The 25,102-nt window shown below is 38.3% G+C and overlaps 1 protein-coding gene across 1 annotated transcript; it reads right to left on the bottom strand.

Annotated features, from left to right (window-relative positions):
- Positions 1-489: 489 nt before the first annotated feature.
- znf408 (zinc finger protein 408) lies at positions 490-22,618 on the bottom strand. Its single transcript, XM_042418604.1, has 9 exons — positions 22,391-22,618; positions 19,674-19,944; positions 16,472-16,530; positions 14,573-14,793; positions 10,427-11,139; positions 8,669-8,878; positions 8,139-8,262; positions 5,645-5,878; positions 490-2,493 (listed from the first exon to the last, which is right to left on the bottom strand). The coding sequence occupies exons 2-9, from the start codon at positions 19,938-19,940 to the stop codon at positions 1,832-1,834; spliced, it is 2,490 nt and encodes an 829-aa protein (XP_042274538.1). The 5' UTR covers positions 19,941-19,944; positions 22,391-22,618; the 3' UTR covers positions 490-1,831.
- Positions 22,619-25,102: the final 2,484 nt, after the last annotated feature.

The raw sequence follows: 25,102 nt of genomic DNA, 5'->3' as shown, positions 1-25,102 counted from the left end.
TCAGTGGTTCGATCCCCGGCTCCTCCAGTCTGCATGTCCTAGTGCCCTTGGGAAAGATACTGAACCCCAAATTGCTCTCAATGGCTGCTGGGTGTGAATGGATGAATGCCTACATGTGACCAATCGTGTGATGACAGACAGAGATCATACCATTAGGTTAAAAGCAGGCAGGGGGCTGACAGTCTACAGTGTAGCTGCCCTCTGTTGTTTTGTTTTTGATTTACCCCTTTCATTTAGCATTTTTGTCACTCGCCTGACACTCCAGGCCAATCAGCTTGCCAGGCCACTGGGAATTCGGCACATTTAGCAAGCTGATGTGGCCAAAGCTCCTCTCCTGTTTTTGTCAAAGCAGCTCAGGTGTACACAGCCCAGGAGAGTTCATTTGCAGTATTTGCACAAAGTATTATTTTGATAAGTTGTTCTACTATTTATTCTTAAAAAAAATCTCATGTAAAATGTTTTTCAGATAATTGTTGCACTAAAAATCTGTTGAAATTTTTGAAAAAAAAAGTGTTTTTTTAATGTGTCAATAAAAACTTTTCTAATAAGTGCTGCATGAATTACATTCAAGGCATCTTTACTTACATAACACATTTCATACAGATGGTAAATTCAAAGTAGTAAATTCACTGACAAAACAGAAGGATAAGTCGTCACCTTGTGTAACGTTTACAGTGCAGATCTTTAACATTAGGTCTGACAATACGACTAGTTCGGCTTTCGGAAAGGAACGGAGCCATAGAGTCCCGCTCCCTTCAAACAGCCACAATTCCCATCACTAGTTTTGACTTGCAGGAAGCATTTTTACATACGTTTGATCGTGTTTAACATAAACATCCGACATTAAAACAGTGTAAAAATAACAGAAAATCACAAAAGGCATGATATGTGCCCTTTAATATAACAGTGCATGTCCAGATGTGAAAGGGGGTCACTCACTCACAGATAATCATAACCCAACTCTAGTGTTACCTTCAACTCTATCACACATTTTAGCATCTTTCAGCTCAGTGTTTTGGATTTACAGCCTACAAATTTATTGTTTTGTTAAATTATTTAACTCCATGTCTGCTAAAGAAGACTGTTAGCTAACATGCTCACCATAGCGTCTCTATGAGGTAATAATATGCCAATTTTGTGTTCACAGCTTCTTGTGCTGTCCCAAAGGTATCACATTTTCATACCCAGCCATACACAGAAGTAATAAAAATTAAAATAGTCCACCTTAAATCACATGGATAACAACACATCTATGTTGTATTTCTGCATGTTTCTTTTAACTTCAGGGAATAACTAGATAAATATAGAAGACAAAATGTCACATCAAGCTACTTCCAGTAAATGAAAGTGTTTGTTCTTATATTTAGCATCAACACTAAATGTCAGCTTTGGGTGTCTGCCGCTCAGCATCAAACTGTGCGCCGCTGTTCAACAATCACAACAGAAGAAATTCATCACTGAGGAGCCAACAGGAGAAAACAGACCTCAATTCAATGCATGTAGAAACATGCTGGGATCAGAGTGATGGGGGCAGAACTTTCACTTGTTCACAACTGGAAAATATCAAACTTCTCCCCTCCTGCATGTTTAACCAGCAGCTTATTACATCTAATGAGTTCACATCTGTTCTGTGGAGGTTGTTCAAAGGCATTCTGGGATATACAAAAAAATAATACAGTGAAGAAAGTGTAGACGAGGTAGGTTGAGGGAAGGTGAGTTCAACAAAAAAAAAAACACTTCATCTTAAAGTTACCTGGGATCGATGCTGATTAGATCTCCAGCTGTCATGTAGGAAGCACCAGAGATGGTTCAAGAAACTCAGATTTTTAAGCTACACTGTGTTTATCTCGACAGTCTGAGCAACAGAGCAGAGTCCGCTCCCCTCCTCCTGTAAGATCAGCAACTCTCCTACCGTCTGCTGCCCGTGGACCACAATGCATTGCTCTGCCCCCTCTGATATCACCACCTCCACCAGCTCCTGTCCCGCCCCCGCAGGCAGCGAGCTCCCCGAGGTGAGGAGCAGAGGGCCGGAGTTTGACGTAGAGTCCGTGCGGACGTAGACGACGGCGTGCTGGATGTCACCCGCGGCCTCCCCGTCTCCTCCTCTCCCCGCTGTCGAGGTCTCGCTCTCTTGAACCGTCCTCGCTACATCCTTTTCGTCCCCTTTCCCTCGTCTTCTCCTCCGCTTCATTTCACCCGCCTCCTTCTCTCCTGCACCTTGAGGGAGCGAGTTCTTCTTGGGTCTGCCTCTGACTGGTTTCGGGTGACTGGAGCTTAAAGCCGCTAACTCTTGCACAGCCTCTTTCGTCTCCCCTCCGTGTCCTCCCTTCACCTCCGTCTCTTTCTGAGTTTCCTCCTCTGTCCTGTGTTGAGCTTGGTGCCTCAGCAGACTTTGTCTCAGAGTGTAGGAGGCGCCGCAGTGGCAGCTGTGTGGCTTCTCCATCAGGTGAGAGGACTTTATGTGTCTCCTCAGCTTGGTGGCCACGGTGTAGCCTAAGGTAGAAACCAGCAATTAAATTGGTATTATAAAGTATTACAGAACATTAACAACTCACTGTCATTTATAAATGAGAAAACCAAGATTAAAGAAGACCTGTTTGCTTCATTAACAGTTTTTTTTTTAACCTCATGTTTGATTTTCACTTGGTTATAGTACAAACATTCACCAACCAAAACAGTTGGTTATCATAATCTTAGAACTTGTAAGAATTTTTTAACCCTCCTGTTGTCCTCGGGTCAAATTTGACCCGTTTTCAAATGTTTTTCATATCAGAAATATGGATTTCTTTCATCTAATTGCCTGAAAATCACATGGATGGTTCTATACCAAACGCTTTGCAAGTAAAAGTAATGATCACTACTTTGCATCTGTGGACTTTTGTCCTCCTGGGTCAAAATTGACCTGGTTCGACCCGGTTATGGTCAATGAACTTTCTGAATGGTTGATTTTTGAATTTTTGAATAAATAAAGGTCACCAGATTTCTAATGAGTATTTCCAGCAGCTATGTGGGATTAAGTCAAAATAAACGGTGCGACTCTCTGATGTGTTTTTTTTAAGTTTTTGGACGACAACAGTGCCCAGAGGAGTAAGACAGACAACTATCCCAAGGGGCAATTCCGTTTTGCAGTGTACCCAGACCATGCGTAAGAAGAAACAAAAAACAAACAAACAAAAAAAAACCAAACAGACCTTTATCAGAGACAGTCAGCAAAAATATGATGAGGGTTGCATAGCACCAATGGAGAGGCGAAAACAACTCCTTTAAAGGAGATGGTTTTCCGAAGTTCTGGTTATAATCTCTGGGAAAACAAAACTTTTACCCGATCGACTTGACCTACACCGGTCATTGATCCACCCAAAAAGCGTTAGGAGGAGACATCTGGAGATATTAGGAAAAGGGGGGGAGCAAAGTACACCACACATGCGCACACGCAGCAGAAATTAAGAAATGTCCAAGTGATCATTTGGCTCACAAAAGTGCCAAAAAACATAGGCAGGAAGTCACGTCCGCTTTTGGTATAAATAGGTTTGTGTGTGAAGTCGAAGGAGAGCTGCATTGATGGTTTTCTCAGTTTTGTATGTTCGTGTGTAATGGTCTCAGCGTTTGGTGTGAACATCTTGAAACCCCTATGTCGGCACACAGGTTCTCACAGACATGTAAATAAATGATATATCAGGCTTTGGAAACACACAATACATAGTAGCTCAATTGCTTATTTTGGTCTTTTCATGGGATTTGCCAACTGCAAGAGAAATACAGAATACTGGAAGAGGTTATCTATAAGGGAAATTGTATGTAAAGCACTTTAAAATTGCCTCAGTGCATTAATTGTACTGTATAAAAAAAAATGGCTGCAACTGTAAGTGATTCAAGTCCAGAAATAATCATATTCACTCCTTTAAATACATTTCACAAAGATGAAAACATGCCATGCAGTCACGAGGGATAAAATACCACTTATTATTGAGTTCATCAATAATGCAACCGCTGAACTCAGCACACACACGAGTTTTTTTTTGCTGTCTAACGCTTCATAAAAAGTATATGCGGACAACCTTGTAATCAGCATTTGTGTGTTTTCCACTCAAGTATGCAGGGCAGAACATCTGCAGCCTACTGAGTGAGATAAACAAGGCCGGTCGGAGGGGAATTGGCCAGCGTGTGTGTGCTTCATGCCCGACTGGGTTTTTCATTGTTTTGTTTCAGTTACAAGATGTGTTTTTCACTCTGAGCCAATTCTTTGATAAAATACCAAAAAACAGATTTCAGCTACTGTTTTAAACATTTCTTATTTTAATGAGAATTGTCTAGCATGTTAAAATATTTTACTTTATCACCAGTATTACATTACAATTTCTGTAAAAATAGAGAGAATCTACTCTATTTTCTGTCATTTTTAACAGGAGAATAAATGTGAGCACAATTAGAGCCGCAGCTAACGATTATTTTCATTCTCAATTAATCATTTAATCTATAAAATATCAGTGAAAAATGAATGAATGTTATAATTTTTCCAGAGTCAAAATGACAAACAAAAGCATGAAATCCTCACATTTGTGAGGCTGAAACCAGACAAATTTTGCTTGAAAAATGACTAAAACGACTAATCAATTAGCAAAACAGCTGCCGTAAAAATGTTCTGTTTGACTCGTCGATTGATGGACTAATCATTGCAGCTTTAAACACAATAATACTTTAAAAAGTCCTATTGGCATATAGAGCTGCAACGATTCGTCCGTTAGTAGAATAAAAGAACGTTTTGATGACCGATTAATCGCTTCAGTCGTTATTCAAGCAAAAATGCTAAAAAATGTGTTGCTTCCACTTACTTAAATGTGAGTTTAACATCATTGTACATTGAATAGTTGATCTCATTTTGTCTGACTGTGGCTCAGAATAAAACAAGACATTTGAAGAAGTTACATCGGACTAAGATGGGAGTTTTTTCTTTCCTGCTTTTTTACATTTCATAGACTGATCGATAATGAAAATAATCGTTAGTTGCACCCCTGCTGGCGCGAACGCGACTGACACATACTGTAAGTCTACTAGCCATGCTAACGGCTCAGGATGCTAACTAACATGTCATGACAATGTTTATATGCTGATATTTAGCAGATATAACGTTTGCCATGTTCACATCTTTCAGTCCAGCGTTTTAGCATGAAAACATTTGCTAATTGACACAAACTAGAGGCTGATGGGAATGTTGTGTCATGATAATCCAGCCAATAGTTGTTAAGTTGTTTTAAATAAAAAAACAAAAATGTCAACCTCATGATGGTGCTAGAGGGAAAGTCAGGGGGTCGACACATGCCGGACCACTTCTCTGTGAAGATGATAGTGTGTATGTTCAATGTGTGGTTTAGTTTTTGTAAATAACCTGCAAGGATGACTTTGATTGTTGCTTACTTAATCATTAATACTTAATGTTACAGAGAAATACCCTGAAACCAATTTTTAGGTGCTTTAAATTCACTGTATGTGAATTTGAAAATGTCTGGGCTTCCAAACTGGGAGAAAATTAGTGAAAAAGTCCTAAAATATATATAAAATAAAAACCTTTTCCAAAGACTTGTCCCCTGCCTGTTTCCTCCTTTGAATTTTAATTGACTTTTAAATTTCAGTATCACGTTCTAACCTTTTCCACAGATAAAGCAGCGATGGGGTCTTTCTCCAGTGTGCAGTCTCTCGTGGGACTTCAGGGTGTGCGGGTCCCTCAAAGATTTCCCACAGTAGCTACAGAGGAAACCGCCTCCGGTGTGGGAGAGCATGTGCCGGCGGAGTTCCTGTTTCTGGGAGAAATTCTGGTCACACTCGGCGCAGGGATACGGCTTCTCTCCGTTGTGGATTCTCAGATGACTATCGAGGTTCCCTGAGAGACGCAAGTAAAGACAGTCAGACAGGAAGACAGAACTAGAGATGCTCACGCTATACTCGCTGATGGGGGAGGTTGTGGTCGCGGTGTATTTGTAATGTGTCGTTTTGACAGATGAAAACTTAAATTGGAGGAATTGATCACAGCTGAAGACGTCCTCACAGTGGTGCAAAAAACAACCGTTAAACAGTTCTCATCAACTCATCAGTGTGAACACAACAAGGTAATGTTTTCCTGTCTTCCGATATTGGACGAATACTTTGACGGTGTGTGAAATCAATTTACTTTCTTACTGGAGGTCAGACGAGAGATCGATAGTTTCATCTCTGTGTTCGGTGAGAAGAAGTAGCTCCGGGACGTAATTAGCTGGTAGCGAGAGGAAACGACAAAGCTACCGTCCTGCTTTTTAACGAGTCCAAAGCTGAATTATGTACACGTTGTAATGCCCGTCGTGGCTTAATGGGCAGTTTGTTTACAAATTGAATATATTGGACATTTATGAGCAGCAACAGCTAACTCCTCTGAGAGGTCCGGCGTCTCAGAAGAGCCGTCGTCAGGGTGATGCTGCTGGCTTTTGTAACCAGCACGTTTAGAGGTGTATTGTTAGCTCTTGAGGTGTTGGAAGGTGTATTTTTTCCTCTCCTGCGTTTAGTCTTTGTGCTAAGTGGTGCTGAGTGTTGCTAACTATTTTCAAGTCTGCTACTGTAGATCACGTGTTCAAGCTGCTGTCAGCTCTATTTTTAAAAAACATTTTAAGTAGGTTGTTGTAGAGCATCTGGAACAGAGAGAGAGAATTCAGGATTATCTTATACTGGTCTTTTGTGCAGCCCCTCAGTTCAGCCTCTGTCTGTAAACAGGCCGTTTTTAGCTCCTGACACTTTAAGGCCCCGCCTCCTGATGAGCCCACATTTCAATTTAAGCAGACAAAAATACTGATGTGAGGTTTAATTGTGATGTTTTGACAGCTAAACAAAGGCAAAAAAAGGAGTTAACACTTAATGTTATTTGAGATTTCCAAGACTTCATTTCTAGTTCTTGCACATTCTTTGTAACTTAATAAGAACTTTTTAAAATCTGATTATATCTCTTTTTAATTTAACATTTGTTTTTATTTATGTAATCTTTTTTTAATCAGGCAGTCTCATAGAGATTAAAAAGGTCTCTTTTCCCACAGAGAACAAGAAACATTCATCATTCATCAGCAGACAGAAACAACGACACAATAAACAAGGAAATTCATGAAAACAGTTACAACAATCATAAAAAAAACATCAGATTATAAAGTTCTTAAGTCTCCGAGAGGAATGTAAGACTCAAGTTTGAGGGCGGTCATTTGTCATAAAGCGTAACGTACTGTGATACACAGGGTTTAACTGCTGAAGTGTTGATGGGGGCAGCACAACAATACAGAGTATAAAGGTGTACTATGCAGGATTTGTAAATGGGTGTTTGTAAACTCACAGCATTCAAAGTTGGCCCCTCCCCCCTGGTTCAGAGAGAGAGAGAGAGCAGCACTGGTGAGAACAAAGCCATCAATCAAGTGAATAAAACGTTATTTTCTGATTGTTTCATGGTGGTTATGTTCTAAAGCACAAATAAACACACCCACACACCCACACCCCCCCCCCCCCCCCCCCCCGTGCAACCCTGTAGGAAGGATGTGGCCTCTCTGCTCTGCGTGTGTGTAGCTCAGCCCCGCCCCCTCGGTCAACAGACACACAGACCTGCTGCTCTTTATACATCCATGACACAGAGACAGAGACGCTGTTATTGGTTGGGGGGGCTACACACCCACTGCTCAAAGGTTGACGCCCAGAAACAAACACAGCAAAATAATAAGAAAATACAGACAGAGGTTAGCATCTCTGCAGATAAATGCACCCCCAAACACTTCTAGTGGGTCATAAGTGATGACTGAGAAGGATTATTTAAGTCTATACATTGTTTTTTTTTTTTTTAAAGGAAAATCCTGCATAATATACCTTTAAATAATAATAACGTCAAGAAAGGGTAAGTGGTTTCTGGTGCAGGTACATTCAGATTTTTTTATTTGAAATGTATCAAAGCCAAATTTTGAGCATCTTTCCAGACCGATTAGTTTTCAGTTACATCACACAGATGCTGGTTTGCACCATTACTTTGTTTACTCATACCAGCAAGGCGTCTGCACAATCTGCCCAGCCTTTAACATGATCTGCTGTCAGAAAAAGAAAGACTGACCGCAGCTCCACGTTCAGACTCGGACCTCTGACATTACCTTTCTGACTAAAGCACTTCCCACAGTGCTGACAGATGTGAGGTCTCTCCCCCGTGTGGAGCTTCATGTGGTTCCTCAGAGAGCCGGAGTTAGCCAGCAGCTTGGGGCAGATTGTACACTGCAGCTGAGAGAGAAAAACAAAAATCAAATGCGCCTTTTTTCTCTCTTTTTAAATGCTAAAAGTTGAAACTGCTTGTCGAGGAGGAAGAAAAGGACCAGCATGACAATTTAAAGATGTTACATGAAAGATTTTTCAAATGTGGCTGAGCGGCGCTCGGACAGAAACGCAACTTTTTTTTAGAAACCGTGTTTAAAAGTCTAGAATAGCTGAAGGGGGAAGGTGAAGCAGCAGCAGCAGCAATTTAAAAATAATCCTCCTTGGTGATTGCTGGAGAAACATTGCACTTTGTGAGTGAAAAATGAATCAATTTAGCTGCCGGCCGCTCTTATTAAAACGACGACGATTTGAAAATGTCACCACAGACGAGCGACCGAGCGCTTGACTGTGCGGAACAAAAACACGTCCCTACCTTAGGAGACTGTGTGTAAATCAATCTGCTGCAGTGAAGGAGGCGGTGGATGCGTAGGGAGGGGCGGCGTGCGAATCCTTTGCCACAGTGCTCGCAGACGTAAGGTTTCTCTCCCGTGTGCAGGACCATGTGCTCCTTCAGGTCCCGCTTCAGGCCGTAGGTCTTCTCACAGTGAGGACACGAGTACGGACGCTCCCCGCGGTGACTCAGCTGGAAATAAAACCATTTTTATTTAAGGAGAAGTCCACTGATAATGGAAAACATATGTTGAAAAGGCCGGAAATAAAGCCGTATTCAGACTTATGCTTCTTTGTGTGTCTCACTCCATTCAGGATCATCAAATTTACCTACTTACACGTTTATTATTACTACTGCTATTGTTATTATTCACTTGGGCAGGTTAATTGCTACTCTACATGATGACTAAACTCGTGGCCGTCGACAGTCTGTAAAGGAAAACTGACCCCCCGTACCCACACGACAACTGACGTATCTTGTATCCTGAGCCCGTTTAGTTGTCAAGTGGTTTCTTTTTTTTTTTTTTTTATTCCTGCAAATAACTGAGCCAAGAGGGTAACAGCTCTGATAGCAGGAAATGTTTCAGCTAAAACATCAACGCTAAGTATGAGTGTTTGATGTCAGACGGTCCGTCAGAATAAAAGAGGAAGAGAGCTGCTATCGCTGAACATACAGGAAGAAAGAAATATTATATCACAACTTTAGCTTTTCCCAGATAAACTGGTGTAAATGTCAGCCGATAAATAACAAGACACATTAGTACAAACATATGTTGGAAGTAATTTAAAAACAGTGTCTACATTACATTGATTAGTGCGGACTGGTAAGTGTATTTTTTAATTGTAGTACCAAACCCAAAATTTGTTGATGTGTATAAAATAAGAGAAACATTGGCCAATATATTGATATACTTATTGATATATTGTCACATTTCTTTACCAATCAAAGAGTGATATCAACCTCAAAAATCCAGAATCAATCAGGCTTTAATCATAAATGCACATACAGTTTACAGTATGACAACCGTTGACTTTATAGAGAAAGAAAGCAGCGTTTAAACAGGTTAAAATCAAAACTGATATCATCTTTTGATAACTTACAGTTTATTCTGACTTTTTTATCAGGTGCATTTTTTTATATTTGAAACGTATTTACTTATTTAAACTTAAATATATTTTATTTACATTTGTGTCGTTTATTTTAGCTGTTATGGAACAATATTTACGCTACACAAATTCAATTTTCTGTGACATTTCCTTTCCTTTCATTTCCTTTTAATATTATGTTACTTAGGTTTATGCATCTTGTTCATAAATATTAAATAACCAAATTTAAGGGATCCTTATTGAAATTGTTTGATTATGTAACATGTTGTAAAAAAAATTAATTAATCGTGTAAAAAAAATATATCAGCATCTATATTTCTAGACTTTTTAAAACTCTCAAATATCAATATTATATCTGCCTCAAAAACCCTTTTATTAAAATCATAAAATAAAGGAGGTTTAAAGTCATTAAAGAAAGAAAGAAAGAAAGAAACTTTTATTAAAATCATAAAATAAAGGAGGTTTAAAGTCATTAAAGAAAGAAAGAAAGAAAGAAACTTTTATTAAAATCATAAAATAAAGGAGGTTTAAAGTCATTAAAGAAAGAAAGAAAGAAAGAAACTTTTATTAAAAACATAAAATAAAGGAGGTTTAAAGTCATTAATCAGCTCAGTCGTCCTGTCGCGTCTCTTACCTCGTGTGCTTTGAAGCTTTCTGCAGAGGTGTAGTTTTTCCCGCACTCTTTGCAGGTGAAGGGTTTCTCCTCCGTGTGACTGAACTGGTGTTTCTTCAAGTGACCGATCTGGAAGAACTTTTTACCACAGCTGGAACACCTGTACCGCCTCTCTCTGATCTCCGGATGCCACGTCAGAGTCGCCCCGGCAACGTACGCTGCTGCGAGCGTCTCGGCGTCGGGGTGTAACGATGTCTTTATGGAAACCACCTTCTCTGTGGATGTGCCCTCGGTGGGGCTTCCTCTCTGTCTGTCCGTCTGTCTGGGCGGGTGAGGGTCAGAGTGGGCAGCCGGTTGCTTCACCCGGCTGCTCAGACAGTGAACCCGTCGCGGTTTAGCGGCCAGGCGGGAGCTACAGCGGACAGGAGGAGGCGCAGGTGGGCCTCTGGAAACTGTAGAGTACGAGGACGGGACGCTCTCTGTACTCTCTGTGTGAGCGTCAGTTCTGCTGTCTGGCTGTTTGTCGCCGTCTGAGTTCGGCTCAGACAGGATTTTCTCGGCTCTCTTGTTCCTCCTGAGTGTGGTTGAGTGAGTCTTCTTGATGAATCTATGCTCCTCTTCCTCCTCCTCCTCCTCCTCCTCCCGTCTGTCATCCGTCTCCTCTTCCCTTTCCCGAATGATCGATGTGTCGGCAACAACGATCTCTGGGTGTTTTATGTGTTTCACCTCGTTATCTGTCGATTTAAACAGAATACAGTTAGCAGTGTGACATGGTTCGTTGATTGACAGGAAATGTATTAACACATTTTAATAATCAATTAATCATTTAGGCCTTTTATTATGCAAAAATACCAAATATTCTGTAGTTTCAGCCTCTAAAATATGAGCATTTGTTGCTTCTCTGTTTGACATCATTGTAAACTAAACATCTTTGGGTTTTAGACTGTTGACCAGACAAAAAACTGGAAGTTCTCACGTTGGACTTTAGGAACTTGTGATGTTTTTTTGCCATTTTATACATTAAAGAGTAAAATAATTAACCAAAAAATAATTGGTAGTTTCATCATTAGTTCCAGTCCTACAGAAAAAAACACAGTAACCTGAAAAAGTATCTTCCCTCTGTCAGTTACCGTTAACCTAACGAGACACTTCCTGCACACACGGCTGTTGTTACATGGATGTATAAAGAGAACTGGATACAGGAAGAGCGCCGGGCTTTGGATCAAATTTGACATATCACCCAAATCATGTAATTACAACGTCACGTGATGCTAGACTTACATTGTGAAAGAGACGTCTGTAAACAGCAGATACATTTTTTTGAGCGTCACAACCACCGTGAACCGACTCGTCTCACTATCAGAATTTGATCCATTTGGTCCGATCACATTTCGAAAGTCTAGAAGAGACGAACGATTGGATTGTTTTATCCTCATTCAAGTTAACCGGAGGGCTAAACAGGAAGTAGCTCACTTGGACGGTGAAAGTAACTGGTGCGTTTGCTTGATGGCCACACAGATGCAGAAGAAGTTTTTGGGCCACTGAGCAACTTTCATAGGAATGAACGGAGCCTCGCTTCCAACGCTGTACCCAGTTCTCTTTATACATCCATGTGTTGTTAGACTGGTGGGTAGAAGAGGTGTTCAGATCCTTTATTCTAATAAAAGCTACAATGTAAAGATACTCCATTTACAACTAAGTCCTGCATTCAAACTTTTAAGGAATTTTGAAGGAATACCAGGAGTAAGATGGAAGATTGACATCACTCTCATCTCTTCATCTAACTCTCAGCAAGAATAAGGAAATGTCCCAAAATGCAGAAGTATTTCTTTAAGTAACAGTAAAATGTTAGTAAAGTACTCATGTCAGTGTTTTATTATCATATAGTCTAAGATTATTGATACATATCAGCTTGTCAGTCATTTATAAAGCACTTTGAACTGCAGTAACCTGTATGAAAGGTGTTACACAGATACAGTTTGGTTGATTGATATAAACATTACTGGATTATTGTATTTTAATATTTTAGCTCTTGTAAGCATTTTATGTACAGTACTGTTGGCTAGTATGTAAAATAACACAATGAACTGTGTTTATATGCTCATATTATAAAATCTTAACAACTGTTAGATACATAAGGTCCAGATAAAAGTATCATTTTAATACTATTAATTATTTCCCTCTGAATGAAGGTATGAAGTAGCATAAAATGGAAATACTCAAATAAGATGCAAGTATTTAACTGTAACACGTTATCCTCCATGATTAACACCTTGTACCTGCTTATATTCATATGTATATATACAATATCTAAAACAAACTGGTTGCTGTGTTTTTCCACTGGAAGCTTTTTCACATGTTTACATATTATTTTATTTTCTCATTATTTCACCATTTGAAAAAGCTTCAACTATTTACTTCTTCTTGCCCATATTACAGCTCCCCCTCCTGTGAAAACTAATTAATATTAGCAACCACAACAATGTAATTTCCCCCAAAGGGATCGATCGCTTCTTATCTTATTATCTTTCATTTGAGTTTTCATAATTGTTTTGAAGATGCTTTCATGATTTATAGGCTCAATCTGTTTAAATCAGCACTCTACAGAGAGAGAGAGAGAGGTTAATAAGATATCCACAGTCAAGCTACAGCCCGACGCTGCTGGGTATTCTCTGCATGAAGAGCCTCCTTAATGTCCCATCAATCACGACCCATTAATGCTCCACAACCCAGGAATAATAAAGGAACAGAGAGAGCGTTGGAGAGCCTATTATTCCCATATAACAAATGCGCTTTAATGATTTTGTTTTTCTTGCTTCGTGTTTTTCTTTTTAATTGAGGTATTTTGTGTTTGTCAGACGTGATTCATCTTCTGATTATTAATGTCCAGCCTTATTTTTTGAGTGTATTTCAGCTGACTAAGCAGATCCCTCACAAAGCTGAACATTAAACGACGTGTGTGATTTTAAATAACGTCGACGTGGAAATTCTGCTTTTATCATCCGGCCGATCAGTCAAAGTCGGCGCTCGTTCATCTACCCGGACCTCCCCGTGTTTACATACAGGCCGTTTCATTTCACTCTAAGTGAGAGTGTAATTATAACGCGGGGTGGTAAATGAGGTTTTCTGGGGTCAATAATGTGGTTATTGTTGGAAAAAAAAGGGTCCCCCTGACTTCCAGAGGTAAACGTCCCTCTGGCTCCTCCAGGTGGAGAGTATGAATGGATAGCAGCAGTCTGTTGACATTAATCAGGGCCATGTTTGGTACCACTTTTATTGATTTATCTGTCAATTATTGGTCCGTAAAATGTCAGAAAATGGTGAAAAATGCTGATCACTGTTTCCTAAAATCCAATGTGATGTCCTTAAATGTCTTGTTTTGTCCTGATCAACAGTCCGCAATCCAAAAATATACAGTTTACTGTCATAAATGACCAAAGAAACCAGAAAATATTCACATCTGAGAAGCTGGAATCAGATAATTTTGGCATTTTTTTTCTTTAAAAATGACTCATCGATTATCAAAGTAGTTGGCGATTGACTTAAAGATTAATCGATCAACTGTTGAAGCTCAACAACACTACTTATATTTTTAGGTTTAGCTGCAATGATTAGTCCATTAATTAATTAGTCGGTTGAAAGAAAAGTAATCTGCATTTATTTTGATAATCAAATAATAAGTCGTTTATTTTCGAATGCCAAACATTTGATGGTTCCAAGTTCACAAATTTACTTCTTCTTTTCCCATCTTACAATAAACCATCAAACCTGCAGTAAAGTATTGATGATCAGCTGAGTGATAGATTATATATCGACAAGGAAAAACTCAAATATGGGCTCTCGTTCACTATTTAATAAAACTCCAAAATCAGTTTTGTGTTGTTTTAGTGCAACTTTCAACAGATACTAGAAAAAAAGCATCAGATATGGGATTTGTTTGTCTTATAAATACTGCATGACAGATTTTAATACCCAAAGGTGGCGAAATGAACCTAATCTCCAACCCTCCCAGGGAATAAACGTGGTAATTAATCTTTCCTTTGACTTCAGTGTGACTACAAACCTTACGGCATCATCATCATCATCATCATCATCATCATCATCTCTTTGGCTGATGTATCTATAAGCTTCATAACTAAACTCCTCCCCGTGTAAATAATCGGTTACCTCGGCGGTGTTGTCCGGTGGGGTTGTCCCGTGTGTCAGGAGGTTCGTCTGCTGTCTGACTTTTCACCACAGTGTCTCCGTACAACAGCAGCTCTGTTCCCGGCTGGATGTCCCGACACACACGCAGACACGCGTCAGCACACTCGCCCGCACACACCTCTCCGCACGCACACTGCGCCGTCACGTTCTGCTGGGCTCTGCTCCGCGCCTGGCAGGCAAAGCTGGGGGGAAAAAAACACAATGTACTGAATCAAAATGTGTAGAAAACTAATCTAATCTTGACAGGTTCCCAATTTTTCAAGTGTGTCTTAAAGCAACAGTCAGGTGTCCACATGATGATTGAAAGATGTTTTTCAAGAGGCCAGTTTGGAGTCCAGTAGAGATTTAGAGCATAAAAACCCCCGAAAGTCCAAATACTGCAAATATGAGAAGGCAATAAGTGCTAAATGAAAATTACACCAATTAACACTTTATTAATCCCGTCTGCTCCATCACAGGTGATCGGTGGAAGCATATGATAAGATTTTCATTCTCAAAGAGAAAAAATAGGCCAGTTTTTTTTTTTTAATCAGGACACCACACAGTACACAGCCTGCAGCAGGAGAAAATATTGGCAGCCAGCAGTAGCAGAAAGTACAGATGACACACAAACCACAGTGTTGATAAAACATAACACGCTAAATATGGTAAAAAAAACTCAAATATGGAGGCGGAGAAGGAAGAACTGGTCAGAGGAAGGAAAGGATGCTCTTCAGTAAGGTCAGAGGTGTGTTTCCAACGATGAGACAGAAGCATTTCTAATATTAAGATTTTAAATGACATATTTAGTTAATTTAAGCATCCTTAAATATTTATAGATACAACACTAAGATGGATAAAGATTGTTTTCTGTACGCTGGTGTCATCATATCAAACCAACTATGTTCAGGCTATAGTTAAACAGTTGCTGCTAGCTGTCATTCCTAAATGTACTGCTTTATGTTTGACCTTTTAATAAATTATTGGATAAAAACATGTATTGAATTTCTGCTTTTATGATTCAGTTTTCTAGTTTTTAACATCAAATTTGGTACAAACATTCATGTCCCGTCACCCTCAGCTGTACTTCGTGTTTAGTGCTAACTAGCAAATGTTAGCATGCTAACATGCTAAACTAAGATAGTGAATACGGTAAACATTATACTGGCTAAACATTAGCATGCTCACGTTAGCATTTTGCTCAAAGCACTGCTGTGCTGAATTACAGCCCCACAGAGCTACTAGCATGGATGTAAACTCTCCTGTTTCCATCTTGATAAATGTTTGTTTACTGTGAAAACAGCAGAGACATCGATGGAAATCAGTCCAGGACAAAGTCTGATATGTTGTATTTTATTGTTGATAAATCTAGAGCTGCAACAATTACTTGATTTATCGATAAGTCGATCAGCAGAAAATGAATCGCCGACTATTTTGATATACAATTCGTTTTGAGTAATTTTAAGAAGAAAATTTCCAAATTCTGTATTATTTAACTGTAGAATTTCTCTTCTCAAGGTTAACTAAACTTAAGGACATTTTTAGAGCTGCAACGATTAGCTGATTTATCGATTAGTTGCCAACTATTAAATTAATCGCCAACAATTTTGATAATCTATTAATCATTTTGAGTGATTTGAAGAAGAAAATATCGAAATTATCTTATTCTAGCCCTATTTTCTGGTTTCTTTAGTCCTCTGTGACAGTAAACTGAACATCTTTGGGTTGTGGACAAAACAAATCATTTGAAGACGTCATCTTGGGTTTTGGGAAAAAGTGATCGATATGTTTCAACCCTAAATAAATCAAACCAATCCAAGTGTTAATTTGCCCCCCAAAAAAACCTGAAATATCTCAGTATGAAGCAGCGAGTCGACGTACCTGATCCAGACAGATTTCTGCAGCAGAGCTTCTTTATCTGCTGTTAAGTCCGTCAGCGCCTACAAACAAAAACACAACACAGAAGTTACATCATCACGTTTTTCTTAAGCTGCCTAATTAATAAGATGTTTAGCACCTTTTATACTTTTATATTCATTTTCAAATGAATGATTACACTTCCTGTCTGACTCAGTATCACTTAGTGTCTCTTATCTTCCACTCAGTGCAAAACAATAACGAGCCGATAGGAGGGTTTTTGCTTTGAATGTGTTTTCTTGCAGTGCCCTTGTAAAATTATCGCCGGTACATATTTTATCCGTGAAGCTGCCCTGACTCTTTCTCCTTATGTTTTTTTTTTTTCGTCTGTAGAAAGCTTGGAGGAAATTACAAGGACTGGCTCATTATCTTCTCCACGGGGTCGGCACTTAATTAAGCAGAGAGGCTCGCGTTACTGCTAACGGTTTCAAACAGAAGACGTTGCTGCAGGTGAAGGTACAAACATTATGAAGGATCTCTGAGCCGATTCAACGACGTGATTGTTTCCTGAGTCAGACAGGATGGATTCACGTCTGGGACTGTTGGATTGATACTTGATTAATAATACATTGAACTGCATTAATTTGACATTTTGACGACCTGTTTTTATAACTTTGGATTTAATATTTTGATATTTGTATTCTGCTTTGCATTTATTTCTGTGAAATGTGTAACTGTGTGTGTGTGTGTGTGTGTGTGTGTGTGTGTGTGTGTGTGTGTGTGTGTGTGTGTATTCCTGCGTGGATGTCAATAGGTTGTTAGTCCATTTGTAGTGGAGGTAATAGGATTTTCTTTGTGTTTTATTGTTTCTGTTCTTCTGCCCAGAGACGACAGATGGAAATTAACTAGCAGCAAATCTGGTACAAAGTATCTTTTCTCTTTGTTTGAGACTTTGGTTGCAGATATAATTATATATAGATATAAATATATGGAGATAGATACTTTAAAAATCATTATTGCAATGCTTCTTTCTCGTCAAGGCCTCTGTTGAGAGATTAGGGTTAGAAGGTTAAATAAATGTTAAAAAAACTAATTTTACAGTTGGAATTTACATTTCTATTTTTGTAAGGATAACATCTTAGCTGCTGTGTGTTTTACTGATCTTGGATAACTGTGCTCAGGTGCAGTTATGATTCAGGCCCAAACATATGATAACTGCAGGTTTTTATACAGGCTAAATTTCCATTTATCTTTCTGTCTCGGTTTCCTAAAGTGTCCACAGGTTTAGATGGAGAAAATCTATATTTAAGTAATGCATAATGAGAAGAGAAAATCTACAGTTAAGTAATGCATAATGTTAACTCCATTATCATATACGATTATGATGACTGCACTAAAACCAAATGATCCTTTAAGTACATGTATAAGTACATGACTCCAGAGTGTCAGCTGCACCACAGAAGAAGAAAGCAGTGGTTGAATTATAAGCTTACAGGGGAAAAAAAAAATGTAAATGTTCAGACTTGCGAGCGAGCGCAGACCTCTGAATAACCTCTTATTAGAAATAAAGCTTTGATGTGAACACTGAGGCGATATGAAAGATTCTTCCGAGGAGGATAAATGGTTTTAATGTCATACAATCTGTCCTGACCTTCACTGATTTCTCGGTGTTGGAGTTTACTGTAAATGTGTGAAACGTGGATCAATGGGTAACATTGTGAAGGTGAGTAAAATCACTGGTGATCAGCAGCTGTGTGATATTATAGAAACTTTAGTTGACAGTAGAGTCCAGTATTTGTATCTGTATTTGTTGAGACAGCAAAATTATTTGTATTTGAATAAAAGTGGAAAGAACTAAACTAAAACTTTACTCATCGCCTCATTGCAGACAGACCTCTAACTAACAAATATTTTTAAAAATATTTGTATGAAACAAATATTCGTAAAAAACCCTGTTATTTGTGCTTTGCTATTTGTATTCGGGGCACAGCCCTAATAGACATTTGACATCCTACAAGTTTCCAAACATGAGCTGCAACAGATTCAATACCAGGAGCAATAAATACACAATAAACTGTTTATTCTTATAGCTGCAGTTATTGAAGTGTTACTAATAACATATTTCTATTCAAGCTTAATATTTGTTTGCTCCGAGCAAAGGGCTGAATATATATATGGACTAAACCAAAACTGTGTATATATTTAGGATGATAAAGAATGAATATGTTGTATATAATATGTCTAAAAGGCAAAGTTCTCTATGTTCCCAGCTGAGATCTGGTATTTTACCGCTTGCTGTTGAAACTAGACAGTATGCTAAAAGAGGAAAGGTATATTTGTTATCATAGTGTTATCAAAAAAAAAATAGAAAATGAGTTCCATTTGGTTTTCTGTCGTCCTTTTTATGGGGAACTACGTGATGCTTTGTTTAGTAAGATAAAATAGGTATTGATTTGGTAAATATGGATGATGAAGTTACTTGGAGAAAGTCTGAGAGAAGAGAAAGAAGCTCTGTACTGAAATAAGCTATATGTAATAGTTCACTTGGGATTTTTTGGGTTTTGTTTGTTTGTTTTGCTTCTGTATATGCTCTGTATATGTGTTACTGGAAGATGTGTGTTATGTAAAATAGCGGTGTCTTGTCCAGATGTTTGGCATGACACAGAAATAAAAATAAAAAGTAAAAAACTCTATTTAAATAGACCCAGTAAGCCATAACAGTGACAGCCAGCATGCACAACACCAGGGATCTGATAATAAAGCAGTTAAATGCATGTTGATAAAATCCTGCTATGACATGTCAAAATTACTAATGTGGAAAAGGCCTTTTGTATTTTTTTTTTGTGTGTACAGAACCACTTTTCATGTCTTCTACTGTCTTTTATCGGGTTTTGTTGAATGTTTTATATGTTGACTTGCTGCAAAAAAAAAATCTCCTCTTCCAGGACAATAAACTGAACTGAATATAAAAGCTGTCAAAACAACAAACTTAAAGGTACAAGATTACAAAACTAAGATTACAGGTGCAAAATGGTTTAATATTCCATATTAAGCAGACTAAATTCAAAACTGAGTTAATTTCTTAAGGAAAAAAATCAAATTTACAGTCAAAATGATCAAAAATGACAATTCAAAATGTGACAAAAAGACTCTACAGACACAAAGGACCTCGTCTGTAAGCTGCACATCTGTAATAATGTTTTTTACAACTTTGTATTAAATTTACCTCCTCCACTGTGCTGTTGGTCTGATCTGTTATGGACTGAGAAGTCTCTGTAAATTCATCCTCTCGGCAGTGAGTCGGGGGGTCAGTGCGATGCTTCGAGGCCCGTCCTGCGTCCCCCTCCCTCCCCAGCAGGCATCCGGCCTCCAGAGATCGGCCGACCCACCACAGCCCCAGCCTCCCCTCGCAGAACAGAGAAGGCCCCACGGCGAAGCCACGGGGAAGCGACGCGGAGAGAAAAGAGGCGAGAGCAGACGGGAGCCCGGCCATCACCCTGTACAGACAAATAAAAAGCTGGTTATAGGTAGAAATGTTCCTTTTACAGCTGCTGTGCTGCAGAAACTTCCAGGAGGTCTGAGACACTCATCATTTTTACATGAATAAAAGTTTTTGTCATCATTGTTTATGAATGAAGGTGTTTTTACATCTGCAATGTCAAGTTTAGTCTTTCATTTTCTATATTATGTTGCTCATTGACATTTTATTCCATTATGTTTTCTGTTACTTTAGGGCCATAAAATGATGAAAAATCCTGATATTTAGTTCAGTTAATATAAAAAATATAAGAGAAAAAACTACAGTGATGTCAGTACAAAAGAGTTTCTAGGTAGTTACAGGCCAACAGCCTGTAACAGGCCAATACATACAATAACCTTCCTTTATCATACATCTAACAGGTGCAAAGTGCAGGTAATAATAAGGAGCGTCACCTGTCTGGCTACAGAAAACCTCAATAATCAGATGCGTTTTTATTCTAGATGCACCTGCATGTATGAGGCAGCAGCTGCTGCATCACTGAGGAACACAGCAGTGTTTAAGCAGGCTTCACTTCTTTCACAATGAAATATGTAGCGCTGCAACTAAAGATTATTTTCACTATAAATTAATTTGCCAAATAATTTCTCCATTGCTTGGTCATTTTGCCTATAAAATGTCAGAAGTGAAAAATGCCTGTTATAATCCCCAATAACCCAAGTTGACATCTCCAAATGTCTTGTTTTGTCCCAAACAACAGTCCAAATCCCAGAGATTCAGTTAAATATCACATAAGACAAATGAAACTATAAAAACATCACATTTGAGAAGCTGGAACCAGCAAATACTTGGCTTTTTGCCTTAAAAAAGTACTAAAATTAGGCTATTATTCAATTATTATTCAATTTTAATTTTCTGTCGGTTGACTAATGGATTAATGTTGCAGCTCTAGAAGTATCTTTAAATTTGTCCATAAAATAATTGTACAATAACGGTCATAACGTCTGAGAGCATCTTTGAACTGTAGAGGGGTTGTTGTTTTTTTTATGGTGTATTCATACTGAACACATTAAATACACTATGAGGATGCACAATGATGGTCTTGTTAATGTTAAATACAATTATTGATATTGTTTATGTTCTTTAATTTTAATTTTTCAACTAATAATGCAATTTAATTTGGCTACATTACAATAATTTACCATAATATTTAAGTCAAGTAGTAGTACTGATAACTAAGTATTCTAACACTCTTTACACCTCATATTATATTCAGTGGTGGGAAGTAACTAAGTACATTTACTCAAGTACTGTACTTAAGTACAATTTTGAGGTACTTGTACTTCCCTTGAGTATTTCCATGTGACGCTACTTTATACTTCCACTCCACTACATTTCAGAGGGAAATATTGTACTTTCTACTCCACTACATTTATTTGACAGCTTTAGTTACTTTTCAGATGAAGATTTGACACAATGGATAATATAACAAACTTTTAAAATACAACACATTGTTAAAGATGAAACCAGTGGTTTCCAACCTTTTTGGCTTTTGACGTCTTACAAAAAGCAGTGTGTAGTCGGGGTCACATTTCACATGTCTATGAGTTGTTAACAGCTCCACCAAATAGTGATTTTTCCCTCTAAACTTCTCACATGCTTTCATTTCAATAAATGTTCAAATGATCCAATATTTCGGCAAAAATCAAAGATTAGAGAAAAAGTCCAAAAACTGAAAACAGATTTGTGTATCAGAACTTTGTTTTTTCTTCTTTCCTCTCCCATTAATCATCTCACCACCCCTCAGATTTATCTGCTGACCCTTTGGAGGGGCCCCGACCCCTAGGTTGGGAACCACTGGACTAAACCAGCTAACTGTATATAAAGTAGTTGAAACTAGCTGCACCTCCAGCAGCTACAACAGTAACATGCTGCTCTAACACTGATGCTTCACTATTAATAATCTAATGATGTCATATATAATAATATATCAGTCAGAGGAACCAAACCACTACTTTCACTGCAATACTTTAACTACATCAAGCTCATAATACTTATGTACTTTTACTTAAGTAAAGGCTTTGAATACTTCTTCCATCACTGATTATATTAATATATATATATATTATTTCCAGTCAGTTTGACTTCCAGCTAACGCAGGGAAAATGCATTTCTGGCCAACAACAAACAACACAGCCTCGCTAGTATGTTAGCTGAAAGCTGAATAGATTCATTTAAACTGAAGGACCTTCCCATTTACAAAACCTTGGATGATGTCCTTCGTGTTAATTAATAACAAAATGATGCTAACTGTCAGCTAAATGCACCAGAGCTAACGGTTTCCCAGCAACCAACTTTCACGGTGTGTTAGCACTGGTGAGCTAACTAGCTGTTTTTAACAAAGGTCCGTGTTACACAAACGATTTTATGAGTCAGTTTGATACTGAATGTAACCGTGTACATACTTGGGGTGTGCACGCTGTCTTGGGTTGATTATTTATTACAATACCAGTTATTTTATTCCGTAATAAACTCTGGGAAAGCCATCGTTATCCAGCGAGAAAACACAAGCGGAAGTCCTCGTCATTGATGGTCCGACTGGAAAATGGAGTTATAGTGTATTTAGTTCTGCAGTCACATATCTGAAAACACGCACAACAAATGACACAGTATCTTTAAATTGAGAATGCTGAAGTGATAGCACCCTTATACTTATACTTATGCACCTGATATGTGTGTCTATATCGAATAGCAGCCGTATTTCATCCTGTTATATATATTTAATTTCAAAATTGAGACGAGTCAACTCGTTTCTGTGGTGGTGCGACAGACAGACAATGACAATAAAAAGAATAAACCAACAATAACATAAAAGTACAAAAAAAGGAGCAAAATTTAAATAAAATATAAAGAAAAATACAACCAAAAGAAAAAACTGTTACAACTGTTACAACTGTTACAACTATTACAAAGTATTGAAGTCTGGAGACTTTTATCCAGGTTCAAAGCACCGTCATGAACACCATGCTTGTCCAGGTCATCCTATTTTTGCACATTTTTTGAGATGGACATGAGACCTGTTTGACAGTAAAATATCAAATGACAGTAACATAGATTTAAAATAATGTGCTAAATGTAAAAACAAACAAACAAACAAAACAAATATGGGCAAGATTTACACATTTAAGAATGACTTATTGGTCCATCCAGTCCCGACAAGAGTCCTGAATAGTTCCACTGTATCAGTGCTACAATGGAAATAAATGATCAACCTAACTCATGTAAAAATAAACAAATATCTCCAGTTAAGTGTGATACATTTACATTTTTGTAGTTGAAAGGGAAATAAGATTATCTTTACTTTACTAAAAATCGGTACAATAGACTACCAAAATGATATTAAAATCATGTAGATCAGTTTCAGCTATTCAGTATCACTACAAAATAAATGTAAATGTCTTGCAAAAAAATTTAAAAAGTAATGCCTGAAATTTTAAATCCTTCATGACAAGAAAAGAGGATATAAAAGAAGATATGATGCCACTATTTTCTAACGAAAAGAGTGATGACTGAATCTGGTTCATGGGAAATATTTTATCTGGTTGAATGACAGCCAACATATCCATTATACAACAGTTTTAAAATATAAATGGGACTCATGGTGTACATGTTCTGAAAGTAAGACTGTGCGCTTGTTTATTTAATGGTATCCAGCACTACAAGGACCTGCAGGGTAAACAGCATGTTCTGCACCGCTTCTCTGCGCTTGGAGATTTCTCTCTTATGAAAAACTCAGCAGTTAGTTGTTGTAGTTGTCACAGACAATAACTGATAAATATATAAAATAACTGAGGAAGGAAACAGGTCTTATTGTGCTCCGGTATGAAGAAGGGAAATGTTTACCATGATCAGCTCACTGCACGGAAACTCTTCAGCTCACTCAGAGGTGGACAGAACGTTTCTTCAGTCCATGTGTGGAGTTTGTTCATTTTTACGGTTTTATTTTATTTAAAACTTGTTCAACAGTCACAGCTCCTCCGTGTGGTTATGCATGAAGGATATATTTGTGATATTTAATGTTTGTCAATAAAATGTTTGTTTCCATTGAAAAATTGCTGTATGCTGGTCTGATTTACTGTAAGTGGCAGAATCCATGAGTGCAGTTTTGGGTGATCATGCAGCAGAACCTTTCAGATTCGTTTATCAGTAACAGTTTACTGAACATTAATACATTTAAGTGTTTGAGTGGAAACAAACAATACAGATGTAGAGATGACCTGTGATCAAACAGGCATGTCGCTGTGTCACTTAGCATCAGACTTAGCTGCTGTTATTATCAACTTCAGCTAAACCGGACGTTGCTGATTTATTCACTAGCAAGAACCACACCATCGACAAAATGCGTTTGAACGATTTATTAAGGAAAACCATTGATGTGCATAGTTCTTGTGGTTGCTGACTGCGTCGTGGGGAATCCGCCGCAGCACCCGGGCAACAGCAGGTGGGTTAGCGGAAAGGGTTAGGTGGTATTTATGGGAATGCCGGAAGTGGCGTAGTTGAGGTGTGGTCCTGCTCCTGAAACTTCGTTGAATAGCTTCAATTAAAACTCAGATGTTGAACCTGATTGTTTTGTCAAAAGAAGCAAAGGTTCAGCTGATAAACTGGTGTGAAAAGGTTGCTCCTCTCCCTCTTCACTGGTTCCCAACATTATCATTAGTGTTCTGTGTGTTAAATCACTCATTTCAGTCCAATGTTTCTGTTCATTTATCAGTCATGTTATACAAATAAAGGAGTACAGGTTTCAGTTGAGAAGTTTATGTTTGACAATGTTATATTTTGTTGACAGGCTTCAGTCCTGCTGTCAATCAGATCATCAGTGATAGTGACAACAGGTGTGCATCATTAGCTGCACTAAGCAGTGAGTCACTATCGTCAAGTTGAAGAAGGAAGGATAAAACATTCTGTAGGAAATTATGATTGTCAGCAGTAACGGTGAAATTCTACATCGATGTCGTTCTGTACGTTTTGAAAGCTTTGTATGAGTCACCCTGTGGTGGTCAGGTGGTCCGTCCCACTTAGGTGAGACAGAGAAGGTAAAAGATCAGTCACTGGTTGGTTGAGATGGAGCAGAGAAGAAACGAGGAGGCAGCAGATTTTATTTGTTTGTTCTTTGCTTC

Source organism: Thunnus maccoyii, chromosome 1 (assembly GCF_910596095.1).
Source record: "Thunnus maccoyii chromosome 1, fThuMac1.1, whole genome shotgun sequence".
Taxonomy (NCBI): Eukaryota; Metazoa; Chordata; class Actinopteri; order Scombriformes; family Scombridae; genus Thunnus; species Thunnus maccoyii.
The sequence above is the reverse complement of the archived record's forward strand: the minus strand, read 5'-3'. Positions and strand labels throughout refer to the sequence as shown.